The sequence below is a fragment of the Protomyctophum parallelum genome (assembly GCF_964188405.1).
Source record: "Protomyctophum parallelum genome assembly, chromosome: 4".
Lineage (NCBI taxonomy): Eukaryota > Metazoa > Chordata > Actinopteri > Myctophiformes > Myctophidae > Protomyctophum > Protomyctophum parallelum.
In genome coordinates this window covers 2,471,126-2,498,119 of record NC_139700.1, presented here as the reverse complement: position 1 = coordinate 2,498,119, position 26,994 = coordinate 2,471,126, and the positions used below count along the sequence as shown (strand labels likewise).

At 44.1% G+C, this 26,994-nt stretch overlaps 1 protein-coding gene across 2 annotated transcripts; it reads right to left on the bottom strand.

The window, feature by feature from the left end:
• Window positions 1–9,867: 9,867 nt before the first annotated feature.
• exoc3l1 (exocyst complex component 3-like 1) lies at window positions 9,868–25,808 on the bottom strand. Of its 2 annotated transcripts, none has more exons than XM_083763251.1 (15): window positions 25,583–25,808; window positions 23,306–23,481; window positions 22,785–23,004; window positions 21,765–21,977; window positions 21,120–21,325; window positions 19,971–20,189; window positions 18,352–18,422; window positions 17,531–17,648; window positions 15,588–15,713; window positions 14,933–15,033; window positions 14,638–14,754; window positions 14,031–14,301; window positions 12,118–12,273; window positions 11,582–11,715; window positions 9,868–10,524 (listed from the first exon to the last, which is right to left on the bottom strand). In XM_083763251.1, exons 1-15 carry the CDS (start codon window positions 25,620–25,622, stop codon window positions 10,341–10,343), a joined length of 2,352 nt encoding a protein of 783 aa, XP_083619377.1. In that variant the 5' UTR covers window positions 25,623–25,808; the 3' UTR covers window positions 9,868–10,340. The 2 variants fall into 2 exon arrangements, with proteins under 2 accessions (XP_083619377.1, XP_083619378.1); XM_083763252.1 differs by having other exon boundaries at window positions 12,118–12,264.
• Window positions 25,809–26,994: the final 1,186 nt, after the last annotated feature.

Genomic DNA, 26,994 nt, shown 5'->3' with positions numbered 1-26,994 from the left:
GGCTTTTTTGATTGATTTAAATATTTATTAACAGTTTGTAGAATTTACAGTACATTTTAAGCACAAACTCAATACAAAGACTGTTAACTGTGAGTGGACGACCCAATTAAGCATTACACTTGTTTACAACAGGGTCCACATTGTTCAATTCATCAAAACATTTAGAGACATACAAATAGACACTTCTATGTAGCTAAAGAACAGAACAGGAATTCATCATATAAGATGCTAGGCTAGATGCTAGGCTAAGATGCCAGGCTACAGAAGTAACAGAACATTTAAAGACATAAACGTCTATCCAAAGAAAATCCATCATATAGCCTAAGCCTACACAGCAAAACAAGGAAAACGTGTGCAGTATGGAAAAAATAATCAAAATCACACCCGTGTGTACAAGTGAGGGGCGCTCTCTCATCTTACAACATTGTGGACAAAACAAACATTAAACTCTGTTCATTGTCAATTTGTTTAAGGGGGGGCCTTTAACAAAACAGGTTTTCATATGAGGTTTTGATGCCAACATTACTTTTTTAACTTTTTTGCTTGTAAGTTGAAAAAAAAAAAAGTATTTTTATATTGTGGTATTGTTACTATTATGTATTAATAATAAAATCTGAGTACATCCACCACAGTGTAGCTCTGGTCCATAGGCCTTAATGCCCTTTGCTGTTTGCTGTTGGGACTGTTGTCTTCCTGCCCTGCATGAAATGCAGACCATGTAGCCTCTCCTCGATCTGTTAAGGATATAAAGAACGTGCCACCACCGCAATCTACACACTTTCTTCACTAAAGTTAAAAGTGCCATTTTTCAGCAGTAGGCCTACCCAATATGTTAGTGCTGCATTATTATAGTAATATTGTATCATTGCTCATGCAATGAAGGAAGCATGAGCTCAGTTCGGGACTCTCCCCAGGTTGGCAGAGGGCGCATAGAGCCCAGTATCACCTAAATTCAGTTGTTCATCATGTATGATGATGTATAATGATAAGAGTGCCCCTCACTTCACACACATAACCTCCGAAAACCTACTGACAGCATCACTAGGCAAGCACTGGACAAAATAAAAGTGGGGAGGCCAAAACAGACCTGGAGAAGATCAGTGGAGCGTGAGGCAAAGACGACCAGACTATCATGGGCCCAGCTGAAAAAAACGGCTCAAAACAGAGTCCGATGACGGGGTGTGATTGCGGCCCTATGCTCCATCTAGGAGCCTACGGGAATAAGTCAAGTTTTGATTAATTGAATATGAAGGACCCCAATGGAAACATGGCTTTAAATCCTCTTAGCAGACCTTGTATTGAACTGTACTTTTCTGCAAACTGTTAAAGTATTCAATCAACATTGTTTTGGCAGACGTTATAAACATGACGATATCCTAAAGGGGAAAAAAGTATATACAAGTTGTAAAAATGTAAAAAGAAAAAAAAGAAAAATCTTCCAGAATAGGTGAGAGTATGACAGAGCTAGAACAATCTGAAGTTTTAATAAAAATCACACAATAAAGAGTAGTGACAATAAGTCAATAACATAACATAGCTTTCTCGAGATAGACGCCAAAACAAAAAGCACACTCTGGTAGTCTTGCTGACCAGACTAGGGGGTTTGCAGAGCCTCCCGGCAGTCCGGCTTGGCTGGCCGTCAACAATTGGCCATGTTCTTGGGAGGGAAGCAGTGTGTATCTCAGCATAGTAGCATATAGCCCCAATATGTTCCCTCAGTCCCTACGCTCATTCCGGAGCTACAGAATGAGCGTATATAGGGACTGAGGGAACATATTGGGGCTAAGTAGCATAGTACGTCCTCCCAATGAACTTTACTTAACAACATGTTTTGGGATATGTGGTTGTCTGTGTTCCTTTCCCTAAGAACAACTGTAGGAGTTAACAGTGGTAGACTAGAATACAGTCAGTTCTGAGGGTTGACGGCCAGCATGTCCTGGAGAATCTTCTGCACCCCCTCTGACATGGAGCTCCTGCCTCCATGTCAGAGGATGATGTGGAGAACTGTCTTGGGCTTCTCAAGCAGTGCCTCGATCCTCCCCGACAGGTACAATCTCTGTTCCGTCATATTGTAGGTGATCGATCATCAATACATTATGATCAAACAACAGACAATCCGAGCATTCAGGAGTAAAAAAAGAGGAACAGCCTTTATTTGAAAGGCAACTGTCAGCATGTTTTGACCTTGGAAGCATCGGGGCAATACATATACTGCACATTCTTGAAAGGCATCTGTTGGCAACAGTTAAAATGTATTCATTATGTAATTCATTTCAGATGATTGCACAATATTAACTGTCCCAGTCCAATACCCTAGTGAGCATTTTGTTCAGCTTTCCGTATACGTATACGTTTGTTCTTTTCCTCTATTTGAAAGTATAGGATCACGGAGACAACCATAGCACAGAATTCCACTGCTAAGATGACCAGAGCCGCAAATGCAATTAAAATAATGTTACTTTCAATCAGTGCTTTCAACCTTGGGAGGCAGCCAATGAACGTATCCTTCATAGCTTCCGCAAGTTGCGTGTCACAGATGTTCACGTGTTGATCTTCACATTTGTCCTCACTTTCAGCTCGTGGAAAGCAACAACGACACGGGATCGCCAGAGTGAGGTTGTAAAACCGAGAACCAATGAAGTCTCTGTAGTCGTTGACTGCACAGCATTGTAGCCTAGCCATAGTCTCGTCCCACAGATTTGTGAGAGCATCCTTGTCCACGTCTCCATAGAGATGTTGTAAGTTTATCAAAGCTTTGTTGCTCACCTGGGTTAGAAGGTCTTCTGACACTGAATTCAACCCCAGGATTACTGTCACGGTGCCCTGCGCTAGGAAAAACGCCAACACTAGGACAAAGTACCAGAGCAGCTTAGACTTGCATTCCTTCTTAGCTCCATAATATCCCAGATAACCGGTGGTGAAAAGGACCCCACCGAACCCCATCAGCAGGTAGCCCGCGTTCATTACCAGCTTGGCTTCCCTGGGCGCACCCGCAAGTTGATCAAGAATGCTCAGTAAGGAGGCCCCGTCGTATATGATCCAGAAACCCACAAACAGGCAGGCAGCACCTGCCAAACTGATAATGCCATTAAAAACTAACATACAGTATTTGGGGAAGGATCCGAGGATTGACATCTTGTTGCTGCTTTCTCTATGGAATGATGTTCCTGGTTGTATGGGTACTCCTGCTCTAATGATCCTTAGAACCTCTAGGGGAACTAGACCCTTATAAAGACTTAAGTATCAGAGTCTCTGCACTATTGAATGGATGGATGGGCCTTATAACTATCATTTGGGGTTCGGTGTGACGTCACCAGTGCCTGGTTAGGAGTTTTGAGAAGAAAGTAAGGGGTGCTCTTATTATCGTACATCATCATGCATCATCTCATACTGGCCAATAAGAAGGCCTGTTGCCACAAATGTACGTCATATTTGGCGGACATTTGACCTAATTTCTCCTTTCATTGTCGAATAGGAGATGACGTAAATTCTCCCTTCATTGTCAATGGCATTTAATGTTTGTGTTGCGGACATTTTGTGGGGACAAAAGCATATAGCGCCCCTCAAAAATAAGAATAAAGAATAGTGACAAGCAATGACTAATAACACATGCGTTCTGAGTTTTGACATAATAATAATTATTAACAGTGTTGGGTAAGTTACTTTTTAAAAGTAACTAGTTATAGTTATAGTTACTGCTCTAACCAGCTGTCTAAAAACCTGGAAGAGACAGCGGAAAACAGCCACGCCTGTCTGCTCAAGTCTGGCAACACCCAATGGCTTAACCCTGGAATGTTACCCTATATGTTGACCAATCATCATCGTTATGATGACATTATGCCCTGTGGAAGCCACTTTCTCTTTCTCATGTGAATGTGTTTCACTCTGGGAGTGCATTCAGTGCACCCTGTCAGTTTATATGACAGACCCCGCACTGGCAGGAGCAGGAGACGGTTCTTTTGGGTCACATTATGTGGGTAACTCACCCATTGAAAACACAGTAACTATAATGGCGTTACTGAATGGGAAAGGGTAACTAGTTACCTTATAGTTACCACAAAAAGTAGTTGCGTTACGTAAAGTAACTCGTTAGTAACTATATTTACTAATATGATTACTAAAAATATGCCAAACACTAGGCCTACTGACATATCTAGGGACCTCAAAACCTACTCTATTGAGCTTGGCTCACTAGACTCCAAATTTACCAAATCAGTACTGTAACATGGTTCCCTTGAGAACCATCAGGGTCAAAACCCCCTAGGAGCCCTGGATGCATTTATACTGACTGCAATGAAAGCCAGAGACAAAAAATGCTCAGATTAGGACCTTTACTGTTTCTAATATATAAACTACATGACATCAGCTTGTGACTGCAAGTTGTTCCGGAACAAGGAACAAACTGCAGGCTGAAAAGGCCCTCAGCTCTGAACTGCAGCACTTTAACTTCTATGAGAGAATTCGATTGTATTTCAACCCATTTTTTGTGGGAACCCCATTTGGTGTTTGTGCCACATTTTCACGATTTTTCAAAAATGGCAGATCTACAAGCTCATATTGCAGCAGATCTGCTATTTTTCAATAGCTAAAGTATAACCTAATTCTTAAAACACCAAAAGGGGTTCCCGTCAAATGGGTTAATGGGAAATCCTCTGTCAATTTCTTCAAGAGTGTGTACACACTACACTGAGGCACAGACACATAAGGGTCTATTCATTGGGTACCTAAACTAAATCATTTAAAACAAATCACACGTGTGAAGTGAGGGTCGCTCTTATCCTTATACATCAGCTCATGAACAACTGAATTTATGTGATTGGTTAGCTGATTTGCTAGTCTACAATACATATGATGTAAATTTTCCCTTCATTGGCAATGGCATTTAATGTTTGTTGCCACAAATTTGTTATATTTGAGGCACATACGACCTAATTTATCCTTTCATTGAACTGAATATGTGATTGGTTAGCCGATTTGCTCGTCTACATATCTGTTGGGAGGAAACCTCATAACGTTTTACACTATGTGTTTTGTTATTTCATTTTATTGCGATCAATTCAGGTGCCAGTGGTGGAATGTAACTAGGCACATTTAATTTAATTTGTACTAACTGGGCACAATTTATTTCTACTTCACGGAGTATTTTACTTCTACTCCACAGCCACTACATCTCGGAGGCAAATTGTAACTGCTGTAATTTGTTTTGTATTTAATTTCAGTTATTGCTCATATATGCTTATTCAATGCATGTCAAAGTTGGGCCGGAAGTGCCATCGTTTTGGCTAATGTGGAACCCTTTATATGGCCGTCTGGTGTCGGGTAGACATAGGTGCACGCCTGTCACTTGACAAATGTTTTGTATGTATTTTCTTTAATTTATGTTTATGCCATGTTAGTCTAAGCATTTGTGTACCGTATTTTTGTGTTATCAGTTCAACGTTGGTTTCAATAAATCCAGCAGTATGCAGAACAACTGATTCATTTTTGGACTGAGGGTGTGATACAAATTATGATCTTAATTGTTTGGAAACTTTAGTTATAGCTACTTTGTAGATTTTGGTTATTAGCTCTGATCAGATCTTCAATCTCACTTCGGCTATTTTCAAATTGCCAAAGTAAGCTTGTAGCTCTGACATTTTAAAAAACTTTTAAATTTGAAAACCTGTGAAACGGGACCTTCTGCATAATGAGTACTTTTTACTTTCATGATACAGAATGTGGGGGAGAAGTAATTGCTCACAGACACTTGGGCCCATAGACCACAGCCAAGGGGTGCACTGGAGACCTTCGGTTTCCCAGGCGGCCTCTTTACCAATTCACCATTTTGATCATTCCACATGTGGCACAGTGTCAATTCTATTCACCCCTATACTGTAGTTAACTTGTTTCTCAAATCCATAGACTTGGCTGCCACATGATGATGTAATGAAAGCCAAATGTCGGGAATAGCACCCCTCAAAAACTATGGTGCCAAAATAATTCTAATAGTGTGGATCAACATGGGAACAGTGTGGCCCCCAATGTGCATCTGAGACTTCATGTCGCCAGCCACTGATGGTGTCATCTATATGGACTATATCTCTGCTGTCAGGAAACTCCAATGTTCATTTTTCAGGAAATGTTAATTATACATTTTTCAGGAAATTAAGAACCTTCATTTTGAAAACAAAGCAATACTGCCTCATCAAAGTTGGTGTGACTTTTGTGTCAATGAGGAGAGGTGGTGGAGTTAGTTGCTTTAGTAGACATTTTGAGGGTCCAATGGAGTTGTGGTTTTGTCCAAAGCACTTTTTACTACTTTCCAGTGGTTCAATATTGGTCCCATATTTTCAACATGTTTGGTGGAATAATGCAGAGACAAGGTAAGAATGTAGTTCATCAGTTTGGAGTCGCCCTGAAAGAGAATAGAACAATAGAATGGGAATGGGATCCAGAAAAATGTCATTTGTGTGAAGATTATGGTGGTTAAAAAAGGTTCACTGAAAAATTGCTCAAGTTGTAAAGGAGGTTTCCAGATCCAAGAACAACAGATCATATCAGGCATGATTCAGACCCTACATAGTGTTTGAAGTTAACATTGACAAAGGAATGAGTATTCTCCAGCTCTTTAGTAGGCCTAAACTAAAACAGAAATTATGTCCAACTCTGCTTGGGAGTGATACATGTAATATGCATGTATAGGCTAATAATACATTGTATGCATCTAAGACTACAACAGAACATCGGTGAGTTATGTTTCACCCACAGAAGATAGACCTGCAAAAATGCAGGTTAAGTTTCAACTCCAAAAACCCAGAAGTATGAACTGAAGACTGGTTTCATGCTGCAGTAACTGCACATGTCCAGTAGGTGGCAACAATGTTCTATTTAAAGAGAAGGTATGGGGAATGGGGATTGTGTTGTTTTTTGTTGATGTAGCTTGTAGCCTATATACTTGGGGTCATATTTCATGTTTCGTTTCATGTCCACATCAGCTGCAAACATATTCTATTTCTATGTTCTCACTAGAGCAGTGGTTTTCAACCAGTGGTCCAGGGACCACTTGAGGAGATAAAAAGTGTTTTCTCTTCATAGCCAAAATATTGCAATAGAATAATTAACTTTCACTGTTCACTAATATATCTGACTACATTGTTTCTATAAAATGTAAATTCAGTGGATCGCTGTATGGCCGCTGGCGCGCCATCCTGAGGATAAAGCATGTGAGTAGTATATGTTAACTATTTTATGTCAGACTTTGGACAAATATATAACAGAACCGTTAAGTGCTCTGGAAATATCCTCTTTAATGAAACTGCGGGTGCTACCCCCATCTAATAGGCACCTGGCTACTTGGCTTTGCGTTGGTGCATCTATCCAAATGGTAGCCTATAGCTGTCTGCAGTAATACTGTAGCCTACTATTGTCAGAGTTGCAATTTCTACACTACTAACTGCATCTGCAACACTAGTGTCACATGTGGTCAGCCTGTCTGTCGTTGCCGTGGTCGGCGCGTCTATCATGCGCTGTATATTGACTGGCTGTTTGATTGCAAACTGTTTTGTGGCGTCTGCGCCCGCACTCTTCACAGTGAATGCCCTGCGTTCTACAATTACGCGCGACATGCCTGCCTACCAGACATACAAAACACCTGCCTTGTTTCCTCAGTGTTTCTCTTCTTAGTTCAACAGTCAGTTCAGTACAGTTCTTGGATTTCTGATTGCCATTACAGAATATGCATTTTGAATCATCTCTGAAACTCTGTCGAGGCAGCGCCGCCGCTGTAGGGTTTCCTTCTTTCCTTCTTTTCTCCCATGCAGTTGCGCTCTGAGCGCTCTCTCTCTCTCTCTCTCTCTCTGGGGGGTCATGCGTAACCTGACGCTGCCAGATGAGGGCGGTATTGGGTAACCATGTTCCCCAACACAGCACTCATCTGGGATCTCTCAGGCAGTTGAGCTGACAAAAATCCGTTCCGTACCGGACCAATCAGCGTGAGCTAAGGGCGGGATATGTGCGAAACCGGATGTGAAACTATATAGACACGTCAATATGATTGGTTGTGTTTGCACGCCCACACGGTGATAGACAGACGGTCCCATCCAATCATCTACCAAGTATCTTGAAAAAAAGGAACAGCCCCGTCATCGAATTTGCTTCCGCGATCCCAGATCCCAATAAGCTGTGAAACAAATTTGTGTAGCAAGCTTCTTGGATCTGGCAGCGTCAGGTTAGGTCATGCGTTCCTTGCGTAAGATTGGCCGTTCTCTCACGGCTCTCCACTTCTTTTTGTAGGCCTACAAATGACATTAGGGTTTTTTTTACACTGAAAGTATTGTTCTTTCCATCACCATCCTCATCACCGCCAGTTTGACGAGTGAACCCTAATGTGATTTCCTCCGGTATCATTTTCATGAGAATTGTAGCGGACCCAGCTGGCCATGAAAGGTTGAAGACTGACTGATGATTTTAAGTTGCTTTATTAGTGAATCACCGTAGAACTAAAATAAGAAAAACATAATATGCATCATAAATCAGACAATAATCAATGAACGACATATATAAGCACAAGCTGTTCACTTAAACCATATTTACATAACCAATAAAATCCATAGAGTGCAGATATCAAACAGTATGAAAACAATAAACATCAAAGAATGTAACAAGACCATCAGACCATAATAAACAAAAGATTTTCACCTTGTCCCCTTTCCAGCTAGGTGCTAATTGTTGAGTCAGTGTGTCCATGGTTTGTTCCAATTCTCCTTTACTTTGGCTCCTTTCCATCCATAATCAACAAATGTTTGTCCTTGTGTCTCTGATGCTCAACCATGGAGGACTGTTTTAAACCAGTCTCCACCTCCACAGCTGAGCTACCTGGGTTCCAATCACCAATTATCCTTAACTAGACCCATGTCAAATTAAAGGGCCAGCATGTCAACACTTCCTGAACATCACAATAAAAAGGTAGACTGCGGGTCCGTTACGGGCACAATACGTTTCCATATAGTGTCGGATACAACTCCCATTGAATCTAGGCTTCTTACTTAATTGTATCTCAATGTCATCATACAGTTTGCGTAATGCAATCACATCTGTGGCCCTTTTAACTGGAGTCATGATGTAACAGTTTGTTCATGTGGGCATTAATTATTAGATCTTTGCGCCCAAAACGACTGGTAAGCATTTTAATGGCATTGTCATAATTCTGGTCTGGGGGGGGGGGGGGGGGGGGTGGTAACTACCTGTCAGTGGGGAGTGTTGGCTTGATGAATGCATATCAACATCCTAATACATCCATATACTGGGGATATATGACAGGCAATTCCTGCTGTCAAAATCTCGACCCCCCCCCCCCAGTCAAAAAACACTTTGTTTGAAATAGACACTCATGCTTTCCAAGGTGTGATTTGGGGTCCTAAGGATGAATACAAAATCTTAAAACCAAAATGTTGAATTGTGAGTTTGAGCTCACATGCCCTGTTGATGTAAATCAAAAGGGGGGGGGGGGGGGGTAACTACCTGTCAGTGGGGAGTGTTGGTGGGAGGAGTATAGACTAAGGCCCTATAGTCCTCTCTGCCCTGTATCTGAATGTAATTCAAAGTCTTGACTATTGTTATGTGCTTTGATACTTTGATGTAAAATAATTGTGGAAATTCAATAAAATACTTTAAAATGGTAAAAGTGAGCCCATGGGTGTTTACACATCCCAATCCCAGCCCACTGTGCATGCATTGTGCAAGTCATTCAAGTTAAGTCTACCTATTTTCTATTTTTTATATGGTATATAAATATAGGACCTGCTATATCTTTATTTGTACTCCCTCCTTAGTTGTATGCCATTTTAGTTTTTACGTCTGGTGATATTCCTTTCAAGAATATGAGGTTTATTCATTTTATTTTAAACAATACACGCAAAATAAACATCACATCAACAGCCATATGGCCTCCAAAGTCAATAACAAATCCCATTGGTTAATTGTATTCATCTGTAGGAATGCATGTTTTACAGCTCAAAATAGCTATCTCAGAAAAGAAAGCAGTTAGAGTTAAAGAAAACAGTGATTCCTGGCTGAAAATGTGGAGTTTGAGTTTGTGGAGTTTGTATATATTATGTCAATACCTCTCATGCTATCAGGGCATGAATCTAACATTATGAAGCCACTTGGATGCATAATATTATAGCATTTTACCATCTCATTAAATTTATTAGCAGCTAGAGAGTTATACCATATCATATGAGGTATAAAATTTGAAAAGCCCTCTGATGGCCATGGTGATCTGGCCAGTGATCCCTTCTTCTGGAACTGGGATCCACTCCGACACTACTGTCACAATCGTTGAAGCTTTACAGTCAGTATGGTCATGCACACTTGGCAGTAGGGAGGCAGAAGGACATGGAGGGCGGAACCAGGATGTCTGTGAAGATGGGCCTGTATCCCGCGGGGAGAGGCGGGGCGCTCTGCTCCAGCAGGTCCAACACCGTCCCCCTCACGTCCCTGGTGACGTCACCACGGATGTCCAGTAGCACTGATACATGCTCCTCACTGAGGGGACAGGAGAGAGGACAGGGCTAACTTCATCTGTCACAATTATTATATTACATAGGGTGCGTTCGGATATGCACACCGTGAATGTGCTCAGTGTTTTGAGTGTGCTGGGCGGTCACGTCACAGAGCTCACCGAGTGTGGCTTATTTACGAACGACCAGTTAAAACCTGGTCATTTTAACCATTTAAAACATGGGCCGAGGTAAATGATGAGATGAACAGAACACTTGTATGGTGATGTATATAACTAAATGCTTGCCTTGCTAGCTTATAGTTTATAGTGCACTGAATAAACGATCAAGAAGAGGACACACCAGTGCGTTCAGTGCCATAATCGCCCACAATCCATAATCGCCTATAATCGCAATTATTTGAGATAATCACAATTATTCTTGCATTATTATCAATCTTTTCCATAATATTGAAAAATGACGAGCTTACAACACGTCACTTTGGGATAGTTGTATCAACTATTTTCGTAATTTTGTACATTTTTGGGAAATAAAACAATATATATATTTTTTCTTTGTATATAATTTATTTGTCATATCTGCCCTATGCAATTTGTGATTATGAAGCCTAAAAGGCAAACGGATATAAAAATTGCAACGTTTCAATGTTCAATGCACGAAACACAATTAAATCGTTAATCACTTGTGACAATTAATCGTCAACTTAAAATTTGTAATCCTGACAACCCTATCTGTGATCTTTGTTTAAAAGCTGTAATCGCAGACATGGTTTAATGAATAAAATGTTATTTTAACAAATCTGTACGTTAGAGGAGTTGTTCTCAAGTTGTTCTCAAATTGACCCTTAATTGGGGGGTGGTGGGGTGGGGTTCCAGCAGGGGGGGGGGCTACAACTACTTAAGGCCTATGTCAAAGATAGCGAAAATATTTACAAGCTCAAAACGTGTCGCAGGACAGTGTGACACGTCGTGAGCTTGTAGATCAGCTAATTTAGGAATTTTCTGTTTAGCTTCGAGGCACAGGAAAGGAGAATGTGTTGAGTTACTGGATCTTTGCAAATAGATGGGAGATGAAAGACTGACCTGATGTCAGGGTACTTTGCTACGAGTCCAGACACCTCTAGACTGAGCATACCAGGATCCTTGAGTTGAATGAAGTCTGCCAACACTGGCAGTAGAGCCAGAGGATTCACTTCAGGGACTGACCCCTCACCCTCCTGGATACACACACGCACACACACACACACACACACGCACACACGCACACACGCACACGCACCACTTGAATTATCCGCTTTCAATCTGCCAAGCGTTTGTTTGCAATATTGGTGAATTTAACGTTGTTTAATACAAGCAGATCGCAAAAGCAAATTGGATGAATCAATGGAGGGTATTGCATCTCTAAAAACATCTAGAGTTGCAAATTCTGTGTGTGTGTGTGTGTGTGTGTGTGTGTGTTGTACATTGTAAAGCTCTTTGGATAAAGACTATATATAAATACACAATTTTGCAATTTAGAAATCCTATATTGGCATGCCTCTCGGAGGCTCGGCCAGTCACAATGCAGGGTCAGTACCGACTGTGGTATAAGAATAAAAACTAAATAGGAAACCCCTCACCAGGCCATGGAAGAGCTCTCTGAACTGCTGGTCGTCCTGGGCCATACGTTGGGCCAGTTGTCTCCTGTCCTCTGCACTCCTACACACCAGCCTCTTCTGCATCAGAGCCCTGACGTACTCCACTACAGTCAGCCACTGGGCCTCCTCCTGAAGACGCTGTGGGCAGGGGTGGGAAAAAGTTAAGTCCGGAATTAAAAATGTGCTACACTCCCTGCTAACGTGCAATGTAGACGCACTAAGTTACAAGTGAAAGTCAGTGTTGGTGACAGGTATAGCCTATAGACAGCTTGATGGGTTGCTATGGTTTTAATGATCACGTCATTCACAATCGGGTCACGTGGTGTTGGGGTTCAGGTAGCCTCGATACCCAGGCTTTCATTTCGTCTGCGCGAAAGATGAAAGCCTGGAAAAAGCCGTGGGCTGAACCAGTCTAAAAGTGGGAGTCAACCCTTCCGCGTAGGCGTCGCTCTAAATGATGTGACGTAGCGCTGCACTAGGGGGGAGAGGAGGGGCCGGGGGTGACGGACAGATCGATGAGATCCAATCAGGGTGCGCGCTTTTCTGAGACGCGACCCTCCCATCTAGGCCAGAAATGTCTCTGCTTAGGTCAGGCTAGGGTTCAGGTAGTAAAAGTCAGCTGTTGGCCCAGGCCGTAGCGTAACGGTCTGGGCACCGGACTGGTGATCCAGTCGCAGTGTGCCGCGGGTTCGACTCCCGGACCCGACACGGCCTTTACTGCATGTCATCCCCCCATCTCTCTCCCGTTTCCTGTCAGCCTACTGTCTGTCCCTTCAAAAAATCAATAAAAAGGCGTAAGCCGCAAAAAAAAAAAAAAACAAAAAACAAAAAGTCAGCTGTTCACTGGCAGGTTTCATGAATGGAAGGAGAGGGGGTGAACGGGGTGAACGAGTCCAACTTTTGTTGACCGTTGATCGCTTTACAGACGCAAGACACAGCTCCCTGCTATTCTGCACTTCGCACTTTATTCTGATGCGGCTAAATGAATTGTTTTACACTTTAATAAATGAATTAAACGCAGGATCTTGGAGAAATTATTTCATGACAAGCAGATAAACATTTCCTCGCTTTAGCCTCTCGGCGACTAAATAAGTTTGTCCCGATAGTCGCCATACAGTCAGGAATGTACTCGAGTAACAAAAGGCATTGGCTTCAAAAAGTACAAAAAGTTAAAGTACTCATTGTGCAGATGGTCATCCTTATTTATTATGTTTGTGTGGAAAATTAATAGTGTTCCTGAGAATCCTGAATCTAACTATCTCCTTCCCAATACATTGCTGTAAAATATTTCAAGCAATTTGACTGCATATTGCAATACATTTCTTTGGAATGGAAAACACCCACAGATGCATAATGGGAAAATTACAAATCCCTGTAGACAGAGAGCGGATATGGGACTTCCAACACGGTTATTGTATCATTATGCATTTAACTTGCGACATACAGTATGTGTGCCTGCCCCTCACCCCAGCACTAGCATGTTTATACATCAGACTGTCATTTGAGAAGAAGCCCCACCCAGTTTCTTCCTCATCTGCGGTACATATGGAAAAAGGTAGCTAGAATCCATTCATAAACATGTGGCTGGGCCCTCCAACAACACACCCTCAGCAATCTATGTTGCTCCCTTGATAACCATTAATACATTTGGAGCGGATCCTCTCATATTTTGCCAGGCCACTACTATCCAAAAAGCATCAAAGACTATTTAAAACAGAGTGGAATTGGAATAAGATATGCCAAAATCAAAGGCTGCTGTCGGTATGGCCCAGTACTGGCCCACAGGCTGCCTGTTGCATGCCACTGCTATGGTGCGTTCTCAGGGGGCAATGTCTATGCACTTCAAAAGCAAATCGAACGGGGATCACTATCCCCAGAACGGAGGGCAATCTGACCTGTCGACATGGAGGCCGCACGCGGCCGTACAGCTCCAGGTGTCGCTCCAGAACCTGGCAAACCTTGGGGGTGGGGTCACCCTGGACCAGCCAGGGTCGAGTGAGGAAACCTTGGAGGAAAGGCTGGAGCTCCAGCAGCAGCTGGTCCATCACCAGGCGACAGGCCCGCCTCACGGCCCGGCCCAGGGCCGCCAGCGGGTTGGGGGGAGTCCGCGTGAACTGGCTCGCCGACCGCGAGGACTGCTGCTGCTGCAGGCTCTCTGTGGACGTCCTGGGGTAGTGTGGAGGGATATGAAGTAAGGAGAGGAGAAAATACCCTTTCAAACAGTGCATTTTGAGAGGGAATAAATGTTAATGTCCATGGTCCATTTTGTATTTTGTTGGCCACAGATGTCTTGTACAGTACTGTTCCAGTGTTATATCACTCCCAATAGTAATTGTTTGGAGACTCACAGAGACTCCAATTCTCTCCAGCAAAGGACAATAATAGGATGGTGTGGATTTGTGGAACATCAATTATTTAAACAAGCTGCCTTTCTCTTGCTTATTATCCTTTCCTATAGTCTTATACTGATGGAAGCCAGTAGATAATGGAGGTAGCTCTTACTTAAGAATGATACAGTTACTGATGGACGCCAGCAGATAATGGAGGTAGAACTTGTTTTTGTTGTTGCTCGGATCCCTGCGATGCCCTTTGCCAAACTCCACCAGAGCCTCTCGAAACCTGGACATGAACAAGGAGATATTATAGAACAGAACAAGGGAAAATAATGAATCCAAGTTGTTTTTCTTACCTTTACTGGAACATACTTATACACTGTATGATATAGACACGCACACACACACGCACGCACGCACGCACGCACGCACAAACACTTGCACACGCACACACAAACACTTGCCTATTTAAAAGGTTCTCCATCTCGTAGAGGCCCATCTGTATTGTCTGGTCTCGTAGTGACTGTCCGATCATCAGAGCCACTCGGGCATTCTCCTCCAGCATCTGTATTTCACACACACACACACACACACACACACACACACACACACACACACACACACACACACACACACACACACACACAACCGACCACATGCACAACAAATTACCCACAGCACCACAAATTCACACATGACTTGAAAAAAATGATTTCAAGTCACGATTTTGTAATCACATTTTTTTCACCCGGTGCAAATAATTTGCCTAAACTGTAATCGTGGGTGCTACTCTCCTTCTGCCAACCTGGTGGGGAGAGCCCCGAACTGAGCTCATCCTTCCACACAGAAAGGCCATTTCACCAACCCCACCCTGGGGTATGGGCGCTGATGATGCAGAGGAGAAAACACCGCCGCCCCTTCTCTCTCTCTCACACACACTCACACACACACACACACACACACACACACACACACACACACACACACACACACACACACACACACACACACACACACACACACACACACACACACACACACACACACACACACACACACACACACACACACACACACACACACACACACACACACACACACACACACAGCTGACCTGACCTGTGTGATAATAGTAGGCAGGCTGGTGTGGTAGAAGCCCTCATGGTCAGTGTCTGGGTCCTGGTCTCTCTGCCAGTCCGTCAGCTCCACCTCCAGAGCTTTGTGCATCCACTCTGACACGCTCTTCTGCAAACAGCAACACACACCGCTCTGTAAAGCAGCACTTCTCACAGCGGCCCCCCGGGGACCCCCAGTTTAACCAGTATATTGACTATAAAGCTCACAGCTTGTCCAGGTAGCTCAGTCGGTAGAGCTGTCGCCTTTGGGCCACAGGGTCATGGGTTCAATCCCGGCCAACCCAACGTATGAGTGAACATGGCTTGGGTGTGGCAAGTTGTGCTAGCTGATGGTAGGTGTGGCGGCAGTGGCGCTCCACCTCAGCAATCCATCTCCCAGTGCGACAATAAGCTCCTCTGACCTACTTAATATTGGCCAAATACATATTCATTTTGTGGTTGTTGATATGAAAGGATTTGAGAACCACTGCTGTTAACAATAACACAAGTGAATAACGGAGTTACTACATTGTTGTGTAACGTTATGTCTCTAATACATAACAGGCACTGTCATGAAGGCATACATTCACACCGACAGACAAGACACAGAGAGGGAGAGATTTATACAGTCCAGAAGGACTGACTGCCTGGAATTAACGCCAGGCAGCCGACACGGATAGAGAACCCGAGATGAACCGCTGTTGTGCAAAGCATGACTTCATGTGCATCCTGTCGTCAGAGTCCTCACCCGAACCAGTGTTGATTTCATTGAGTAAACTATGACGACAAATGTCCGTCGACTACCTTTCTTCACTGACAAAAACTAAACAAAAACGAAATAAAAACTAAGTAAAACTAAAACTAAATATACTGACAATTTCGTCAACAAATAAAAGAATTACTAAAATGTTAGGGAGGGACTAGTGGAGAAGAGATCCAGTAAAAGTAAAACTCATCATTGTCTCCACCAGGCCGAAGGCATGGGGGGAGAGTATGTTTTGCACTCCGTCCGTCCGTCCGTCCGTCCGTGTGTCCGTGAGCAGCTAATCTCCGGCACCGTTAACCCGGTCGATGCCAAATTTTGCACACACACTCCCTGGATGCCAACGATGAACCTCTGCCCCAAAGTTTCCACAACGGCCTGTTATAGCGCCACCAGGAGGCCGCTTTGTGCAAAACAAGTTTTTGCATGCCAAATTTTGCACACAAACTCCCTGGATGCCAACGATGAACCTCTGCCCCAAAATTTCCAGAACGGCCTGTTATAGCGCCACCAGGAGGCCGCTTTGTGCAAAACAAGTTTTTGCACAGTACACCTACAGATTTTGTCCAAATTGGTACACAGTCTCTCTAGAGCCATTCAACGAAACGGGTCTTTCAGATTTCTCAGACTCCATCCTGATTGGTTAAGATTGGCTTCCAAAGTTCACAGGAGTGCTCAGTTTCAAACAAAATGCTGCAAATCATGAACACATCGCGTGATTTCCGTGAAATTGTGCACCCACATTCCCACTAGGCCGAGGAAGAAATGCCACATGAACAATTTCAACTCAGCCTCAAGGTGGCGCTATAACTGGCCGAAAAGTGTTTTTACCTCTAATTTACTTTTGTTGCCCTTTTATCCAACCACCAGATGAAGGCAAGCTGCAATGTCCTACATTCCTATCCTGGTGGAGACCTGTGCCCAGAAGGGCACTTTTTCTAGTTGTACATGCTTGCGGTTGCATGCTGAAAATAGCCGATCTTGTAGATCAGCATACAACCAAGAGTAAAATCAGCCATTAAAACGTCATCAGGGACCGCAAACATACATTCAGTCGAGTACATCAACTCTCTTATCATGATATTTAGTCACCTAAAATTACACTAAAACTAAAATATGACTAAAACCGACTGGAACTTTATTCAAAACACTATGACTGAAACTAAATGAAAATCAACACTGACCCGAACACTGTGGACATATTTGTTGTGCAGCTGCTCCAGCCCCTCCATGGAGATGAGCGGTCCCAGCTCCTGTCTCTGGATCTCAGCCATCAGCTCTGGAAGGCCCATCATGTCCGGGCTGACAAAACAACACTATTAGATGTTAATAATAATAATAATAATAATAATAAAAATATATAAAAATAGCAACAACAAAAAGGCAATGAATAAGGCAAAACCGTGAGAACATGATTCATGAATATTAGTGCTTTAAAGCTATCTACAGAGTTAGACATTTTCAAGGCTAATATTTGCATTGCATTCATGCCTCATCAGTAATATAAGGGAGACACGTTCGCACGCACGCACGCACACACACAAATGGTAAATGGTGCATTTTATATAGCGCCTTTATCCAAGGCGCTTTACAGAGATTGTGCATTACATTCACCCATTCACACACACATTCATACACCGATGGCAGCGGAAACCATGCAAGGCACCAACTAGCACATCGGGAGCAATTAGGGGTTCAGTGTCTTGCTCAAGGACACTTCGACAGTAACTCTGGGGGAGCCCGGGTCGAACGGTTACCATCCAGGCACTCTACCCCTGAGCCACCGCCGTCCCCCCCCCCCCCCCCCCCCCCCCCCCCACACACACACACACACACACACACACACTTTGTAGGGGGCAGCGATTCCCAACCTGTAGGTCGCTACTCGTGAGGATATCGAGGGTGGGCCCCAAAATAATTTAGCCTGGTAAACCACGCCAGTCATGTGAGTCATCAACTGTTACTCTATTTCCTTTCTTTTAACTTTATTGCTTTGGTTTCTCACCTGTTGTAGATGTGCAGCACCCAGTTAAGCACAGCGAAGATCTCTCCACTCTCTAGCTCCCAGCTGCTAACCTAGGCCAGAGACAACAACTCATAAACAGTGTCATGAATGAATGGCTGCCACATGCCACATGACGTCATGAGTGGTCCTGTTTTTGAGCGGTGTCTAACCAATGTCTGTATGTATGTCTGTTTGGGGTACAAAGTTACGAACAGCTGCAATACTGCCGGGTGACCTAAAATAGCACTGTTGAGCAGCCTAAAAGAGCCATTCACACTGAGCAGCACTATATAACAGCTATAACTATATAATGAGCAGTCTGCACCGCTCAGTTCACACAGGTGTTAGCACAGGTGTGAAAATCATACCTGTAGCGTAGTTATGATGTAATTTTTTTGCCAGCCAAGTCTATGGACTTTAATGTTTGTTTAGGGCAGTAAATGACAACGTAAGATGCATGGATGAAAGCAAAATCAAAATTCATGAGATTTTCTTTTCTATGACCTTTTTTTAAATTACTTTTTGAGGGGCTATATACAGCTTTTGTCCCCACACGTCTCAATATTTGCCATTGACAATGAAAGGAGAAATCTGGTCAAATGTCAGCCAAATATGACATAAATTTAACCAACCAATCACATAAATTCAGTTGTTCATGAGATGATGTATGATGATGTATATGATAAGAGCGCCCCTCACTTCACACGGGTGTGATTTCGACTTGGCTGCCATTTATTTCTGATTAGCCAGCGCTAATATATTAAAGTCTAACTCATGTTGATTAGGTGATGTAATGGTGATGTAAAACAAACGGTGCCAACACAAACATTAAACGCCATTAACAATAAAGAGACAATATGACGTAAACGACACATTATGATGTAAATTTTCCCTTCATTGTTTCATGTCAGTTCCCGTCCATGAATCCGTTGTGTATTCGTGTACAAATATATTCTATACTAGGCTTCTGGAGGTATTGATCACATATTTTTTATTTGGCTGTTGTAAAACTTGACATGTACAATGTAGCGTTTGAAAGTGTAATTATGTATTCTGCCGCTTGGCCAGTTCCCACTTGAAAAAGAGACGCAGTGTGTTTTTAACTTTTTACTGGTTAAATAAAGTTAAATAAAATAAATAAAACTGTCAATGTGTTTACTAAACAAACTTTGAACTAAAGACAAACATTAAACCTGTGTATAGGAGGGGCTGGCGCCCCTCAAAAAGTAACACATTTTACAGTGTGACTTGGGGACCCAGAGATGACAAATGGTATCAAATGGGGTTCTGGGGGATCCTTGAAATAACAAAACAAAACCAAAATACAGCCATACAGGGAATAATTCTCACAGGGGAAACTGTTTACAGTGCCAGGTGAGCCTGCAGGCAGTGGTGGCTGGCCCTCAGATAAGTAGATAGTATACATATACAGTAGTATATTGTAGACTTCCAGACCAGTGCTCAGATAAGTAGATAGTATACATATAGTATATTGTAGACTTCCAGACCAGTGCTCAGATAAGTAGATAGTATACATATAGTATATTGTAGACTTCCAGACCAGTGCTCAGATAAGTAGATAGTATACATATAGTACAGTATATTGTAGACTTCCAGACCTGTGCCAGGTGAGCCTGCAGGCAGCGGTGGCTGGCCCTCAGATAAGCCCCCGTCAGGCAGTAGTGCGGTGGGACGCAGTGCTCCAGCAGGTGTCGTACCGTGGCCAGGTCGGCCATGACACCGTGCTGGAGAGCCGACAGGTGTCCGGCCAGGCCTGGGCCGCGCGTGTGCAGGTAGGACACGCTACGGAAGCGCGTGACCACTGCCTCTTCTAGTACCTGGTGGTGAGGAGGGCAGGAGAGGTCGAAAAGAAAAAAGGATTGATCAGCTTTTCTGTGTGTGTGTACATAAAACCCTTTTATTTTGGGACTGTTTGGTCCATTAGTTTGCTGAGCTCGGTTTCCCCGGCTATCTCAGCTTTCAGGGATTGGCTGAGCTTTTCAAAGTTGAAAAAAGAAAGGTCAGAGAGAGGAAACACGAGGAAGAAGGTTTCTCTCTCTCTTTGCCTAGGTAACTAAGTACATTTACTTAGTATAGTAGGCCTACTGTAAAGTATAATTTCGAGGTATTTGTACTTTGTACATTTTGAATTCCGTACTTTTACTTGTAACAGAGTATTTCTACATTAGTGCAGTATTGATACTTTTACTGAAGTAAAACATGCAAGTACTTTTTCCACCACTGGACACCGCACTCCCTCCCTGGAGTGAGTCCTTTGCCGGCGATGTGGGAGCTTAGTTTGACAGTTGACACTACCTGGAAGAGGCGTTCTCTCCAGGAGACGAGCAAGTTAGTTTGACGCAGAGCCATAGAGTAAGACAGAGTTAAGGTGGTTGCACACTGGACGTGTTTTTCGGGAAAACCGATGGAGAAACGCAGCTAAAAATCTGAAAATCGTACCCAGTGTGTAGGGACCTATACAGTTATGACATTGAGGGGGCAGAAAACGGAGCGCTCAAGCCCTGTTCATGCAGCCTGCACAGCGACAAGCTGGAGTTTGAAATACATTGTTTTCAACGAGGGTGGCGCCCCCATTAAAGCTGGGGTGTTGCCTGTTGAGTCCAGGACTTGTCATTGCTATGCTCTTCGCCAATAGAGCCGCCATTGGACTGTCCCCATGAAGTGAACGGAGTTGTCGTAACTCTGTCTTACTCTATGGCTCTGGTTTGGTAACTCTGTCTTACTCTATGGCTCTGGTTTGGCGTTACCTGGAAGAGGCGTTCTCTCCAGCAGCGAGGCCTCCCGGAGGGGAGTGGTCTGCCGTGGCCAGTGGCTCCGCCTCCTCCTCTCTCTTCCAGGAAGAGCTGGTCGAGGGCCTCCTCTCGCTCCACGATGCGCACGGCGGACACGAAGGGCGTGGGGTTCTGACGGGCCAGCGCCAGGCCGCTGCTCACTACGGCCCACAGCTCCTTACCTGCAGACAGTGGTGGAGCGGAGTCATTCTAAGAATTTCTTTTGGTGATATTTCTATGGCTTTTCTGCCTTTATTGATAGGACATAGTGGAGAGAGACGGGAAACATGGAGAGAGAGACAGGGAATGACACGCACCGGGATCGGGACTCGAACCCGCGACACGCTGCCAGGCATGCGCCTATATGGGGTATGCGCCTGGACCACTAGGCCAGCAGGCGTCCCCATATACCTATTTTGAATTTATAGGACCTCCAATCTGATATACATTAGACAGCCAGCCAACCTATATCCTCCAAATTTATTCCAATTCAATTTAATTCAGCGTTGGTGGTTTTTGATTTAACTTCATAGAATATGTACAATATATTGCGGTGCGGTGTAATTTGGCCACCTTTAATCACGCCTATACCAGGACTGGAGGAGTGGAAGTGTTTGTTACCCAGGGCCTCCACCAGACGTCCCACACCGGAGAAGTACGCAGTGACCATCTGGTTGTCCTCGGCGCTGAGGGCTGAGCCTCCGGAGGATCCTCCTCTGTGGAGCTGCCAGAGGATGTCGTCCTGCCAGGTCTCCAGCTCCATCAGGCGGGCGTGGGCTTCCAGGAGGCGCCGCGACTCCACCAGACGCTCCGTCTCGGCCACCATGCTGCGCACTGGAAGCAGGAGGACGATGCAAAGGAGATGAAGATGGGCTAATGCAGTGGTTCTCCAAACAGTGTCAAACATGTCAAAGACCCCAAATTGATTTGGCCACGAGGACGTAACCCTTCTCATTGGTTGTTGTTGTCAATTATAAAAAATTTCGCCTCATTCAAACATTATCAAATTTATAAAATGACCATTTACAAGCTCACAATGTGTTTCATTGTGAGCGACATAAAGTGGGCTTAAAGTCGCTAAGCTCATTTTTATACAATATTAACTTTAGCTGGGGACTCCCTGGGACCCCCTCGAGGACCCATGGGGTTCCCCAGACCCCACTTTGAGAACCCCCGAGCTAATAGAAAAAATGGAGGATGATGTATTGGACAAGAGCAGTTGGACAGGGAACCCAGCAAGCACGGTCAGGACCCGGACGAATTAGTGACGTCTCGATTGGGGCCAGATCAGGTCAAAACAAGACTAGTCAGATCTGGCCCAGAATATCACCTCATTTCAACCAACATACATTCTGCCCACTAAGACGGACGTCCCTGGATGAATCAGAGAAAGTCCGATCGAGGCCAGTTCAACCTAAGTCATATCATATAACTAGTCAGATGATCAGATCTGGCACAGAATAAGCTACAGTATATTATTTCAACTGGTGAAGTCGTCCTGGAAATGAGGTAAAGATCATCCCCATATGGGCTGTGATCTGGCCCAGTCCTGAACGTCACCGGAGGACGTCGTCATAATGTCATCATGACGTCATTTGGCCTGCTGGAAAGGAGAATAGCCTGTTTAGAGATTCTACTCACCAGCGTAGAGTCGCGGCAGGTTGCTGACTGCAGCGAGCAGCTGACTGTGGTTGAATGACAGCTCTGTCAGTGTCTCCAGGGACTTCACCACCTCGGCGTTACGACTCGACTCCAATCCCGCCTTCCGCAGGGCGTGGGACACGTCTGACAGCTCCGCCCTAGCCCCTCGCAGCTGCCCCAGACCCCAGCCCACACCCTCCAGGTAGGACTGGACCACAGACTGGAAGAGAAGAACCGCCAGAATTCAGCACGGCTTGCTGGATCCTTCATTTGACTTTTGTAACTGTTTGTGGTCTTTATTCAAAACAACATGATGAAGACTTTACCTTATAGGTGCTTTTCGTATGACAGCAATGCATGTACTTTGTGTGTCTGTGTGTCTGTCTGTGTGTGTCCGTCTGTCCGTCCGTCCGTGTGTGTGTGTGTGTGTGTGTGTGTTAGTGTGTGTGTGTGTGTGTGTACGCTACGACCCTAATGGAGCCCCATACTGTGCGCGCGCGGGTTCGTGTGTGTGTGTGTACCTTGAGCCTGGAGTGTATGGAGGTGGTGCGGTGGCTTTCTCTCTTCCTGTACTGGCTCAGTCTCTCCAGATGTTCGGGGCGACAGAACACACCTGACGCCCACTTCAGAGCCGCGCCCCGCGCCAGCTGCTCGGCGCGCTCCACCTCTGGCCAGACCTCCGGCTGGGGTGCCACATCTGTCAAATAACGACGTGAGGAACATGTAAGGAACAGTCCTCATACCAAGAAAGTGGAGGATATCACTCCAGTTCTTAAATCCTTACATTGGTTCCCTACTGCAAATTATTTAAATAATACTACAGTTGGTTTAGAAAGACTTTGAATGTGGGGCGCCTGCTGGCATAGTGAGCCAGGCGCATGCCACATATAGGCTCTGGCCTGACAGCGTGTCGCATGTTCGAGTCCCGCTCATGACAACCTTTGCTGCATATGTCTCTCCCTGTCTCTCTCTCCCTCTTTCCTGTCACTCTTTTTTTTTTTTTTTTTAAGATATTTTTTTTGCGGCTTACGCCTTTTATTGATTTTTGAAGGGACAGACAGTAGGCTGACAGGAAACGGGAGAGAGATGGGGGGATGACATGCAGTAAAGGCCGTGTCGGGTCCGGGAGTCGAACCCGCGGCACACTGCGACTGGATCACCAGTCCGGTGCCCAGACCGTTACGCTACGGCCTGGGCCTTTCCTGTCACTCTTCACTTGTATGTATCAATAAAGGCATATAAGAACAAAAACTAATCTTAAAAAAAGAAAGCTTTGAATGCTTTAGGGCCAAAATACATTTCTGATCTTGTGCGATAATGAACCATCCAGATCTAGATCAGGTCATCTGGGAGAGGTCTGCTTTCTGTCCCTAAAACCAAAAGTAAACATGGGGAAGAGGTATTTAGTTGCCACATATCTGGAACAAACTCCCCCAAAAAGCTTCAGGTCTGCTGCAACTCTCCCACACAACTAAAGACCTTTCTGTTTGCTGCTGCTTTTGATTGAGTCGTTTTTCCTGCACTGTAATTAATCACATTTGTAATTTTTACTCCTTTTGTTTTATGCATCCTAATGTAATTTGATAATTGTGTTTCCTTTGCTTGATGTTTTGTGTAAAGCACATTGAATTGCCTTGTTGAAATGTGCTGCACAAATCAAATTTAAATCTGTAAAGTATCATAGATCGTACAACTCAATGGGACTTCTTGGTGACATGCAAGGAGGATTAACAGGTGAAGAACAAAACTCCCTTTAAGTACACCAAGCATCAACAACTATATTGAAGCTGCAGTAATGGATTTTCAAGAGATTGTATCAGCTCAAACAAGGCCTTCTGTTTCAGAATCAATACTTACTACTCAGCTTGTCAGCTGGTCACAGCGAAGCGAGCCAGGCGGACAGTCATCATAATCGGCATCACAGGATGTTGTCTCCAATTAACTTAACTTAATTCAATAACAACCCAACGAGTGACTCAGCACATAACGTGAGTCAGCACGCAGATCTTTTATGTGAATGTGTATGTCTATGTTTTATTGGACTCATGTGACTTTTACCACTGTGAAAGAGAGAAAGTATTCTCGTGGCAAGCACTCACTTTGAATAGTGTTCATTATATGGTTGAGGAGGGTTAGGTTTAGTGTTCGAGTCGGATGTCAGAATTAGGGTTTAGTCAAGGCTATGGTAACAGGTATGGTTTTGTGTAGATCATTGACAGTAAAAGTTAGGGCTAAGGGTAAGCAAGCATCCATTCACTGACAATAAGGTAAGGTAACCCTGTGAACATAAATATGAGTGCTGAGTATGTCATCATCAGCAATTCATGCCAAACAACAAACCGATAGAGTTCCCCCTCGGGAGAGCCATTATAGTCTAATGCATTCTCGCACTGCACCATCACGGTCAAAGTCACGGCCATAGAGTTCATGGCAACACTGATGATGTTAGTTGGCATCAGCTGCAACACTGACACCCAGAGATTGTAAGTGAGAGAAAACCTGAACCACCTTAACTGCGAAACAACAACTATCATCAGGGCAGGCAGACAGGCGTTCTCTAATGAAATAAGACAGACTATACTGTATATCCAGCACTGTCTGGGTCTGTCACATTTACATACAGAAGCTGAGATAGGCAGAAGTTCATTGACATTCAGTCACACTCATAGGAATTCAACACTATAGCCAATCCACTGGGTTGTTTCCTCCTTTGTGAGACTTTGGAAGAAATGATTGTCACTTGACAGTGCTGGCACTGTGTGTGTGTGTGTGTGTGTGTGTGTGTGTTTGCCCCTTACCTTCTGGTTTGTCACCACCATCCTGTTCTCTGTCTGACATTTAACTTCAGTTTTCAGCCGACCGCCCGTTCTTCTGTCCAGCGAGCCTGCCTCTTCCCTGAGGGCCAGCGCGCCGAGTGCCGGGCACACAACAACGCTGCTGCGAGAGAACGCTGAAGAAAGACACACACACAGAGAAGCAAGGAGGAGAAAGGGTGGAGGAGAGAGGGCACATATCCATATTCTACTGACGGCTTTCCTCTTTCTCTCACACACACACATTCTCCCAGACACATCCTCTACTCAGAGGCCGACAGGAAGGGAGGGAGCTGCCTGGGGGAAGGGGGGAGAGAGAGAGAGAGAGAGAGAGACACTGAGAGAGACACAGAGAGGGGGGATTACTAGAGGGAGGGAGAGGGGAAAAGAGAGGGGGGGGGGGAGAAGAAAAGGGCCAGGGATAGGATAAGGGAGAGTGGGTGAGAGAAGGGGAGAATTAAATGAGGCAGGGGTGTTGAAGGTATAGGGGAAGTCGGGAAGAGAGAGGGGGAGTAAGGGAGTATTTTGACAAACGGGTCATATATTGTCATCCCCTTGGCCTGCGCCTGCCCAGTTTTTCAAAAACGGAGCTCATTGTCGACACCGAACAAAGCTTGTTTCTTTTTTGGCCATAAGCACAAACGATTGTGTCACTGAATGTTCTCTGATCTTCCACAGCTGTGGGATCCTTGTGGAGTTCCACAAGTGATAGAGCTAAGTCTACCTCTGAGGGACTTTGTTTATTTGTGGAACAGTCAAAGTCCTCTGACCCCTTTCCCCTCCATTCTGTTGACGTCTCACAGCTTCCCGGAGCTCTTCTGAACACTGTGGACCATGCCAAGTGGCCCAGTGACTGGAGCTAGCATAAACTAACTGTCTGGGGGTATCAAGATACCAGTGCACCAAAGTCCTTGTTCTTGTGATGTCTACTCAAATGTATTACTGGAGAAAATACTGCAATACTCTGATACTCACTTACACGTAAATGTCTGGTATTCAAAAGTACAACAGTATTGGCATAAAAATGTACTTTACAGGTAGCCTGTAGTACCAAAAGTAGATAGTACTCATTATGCAGAATGTGAATGTCCCATCTCACGTTTTCAAGTGTAGTTCAAATGTATGAAAAATCTTTTGAAAATAGCAGATTACAAGCTCACAATGCATCACGATGTGACACATTGTGAGCTTGTAGATCGACTATTTTCAAATGGCCAAAATTTATTTATGGCTGAAGGGGTTTTCAATAATAATCAAAATCTACAAAGTTTTCAAACTATTGTAGTGGAGTAAAAGTATACTTGCCTCTCAAATGTAGTGGAGTAGAAAGTACTGCAATTTGGAAATAGGCCAGTAAAGTAAAAGTACTTCAAAACTTTACTTTAGTAGAGTATATT

Excerpts from the sequence above, each read along its gene's own strand:
- exoc3l1 (XM_083763251.1), bottom strand. The coding sequence starts at position 25,622 with ATGTCAGACAGAGAACAGGATGGTGGTGACAAACCAGAAG. Across the intron at positions 23,482-25,582 it reads TGGTGGTGACAAACCAGAAG|ATGTGGCACCCCAGCCGGAG; the intron begins GTAAGGGGCAAA and ends GTTATTTGACAG. Across the intron at positions 18,423-19,970 it reads TGCAGGCTCACCTGGCACAG|GTTAGCAGCTGGGAGCTAGA; the intron begins GTCTGGAAGTCT and ends TCTCTGGCCTAG.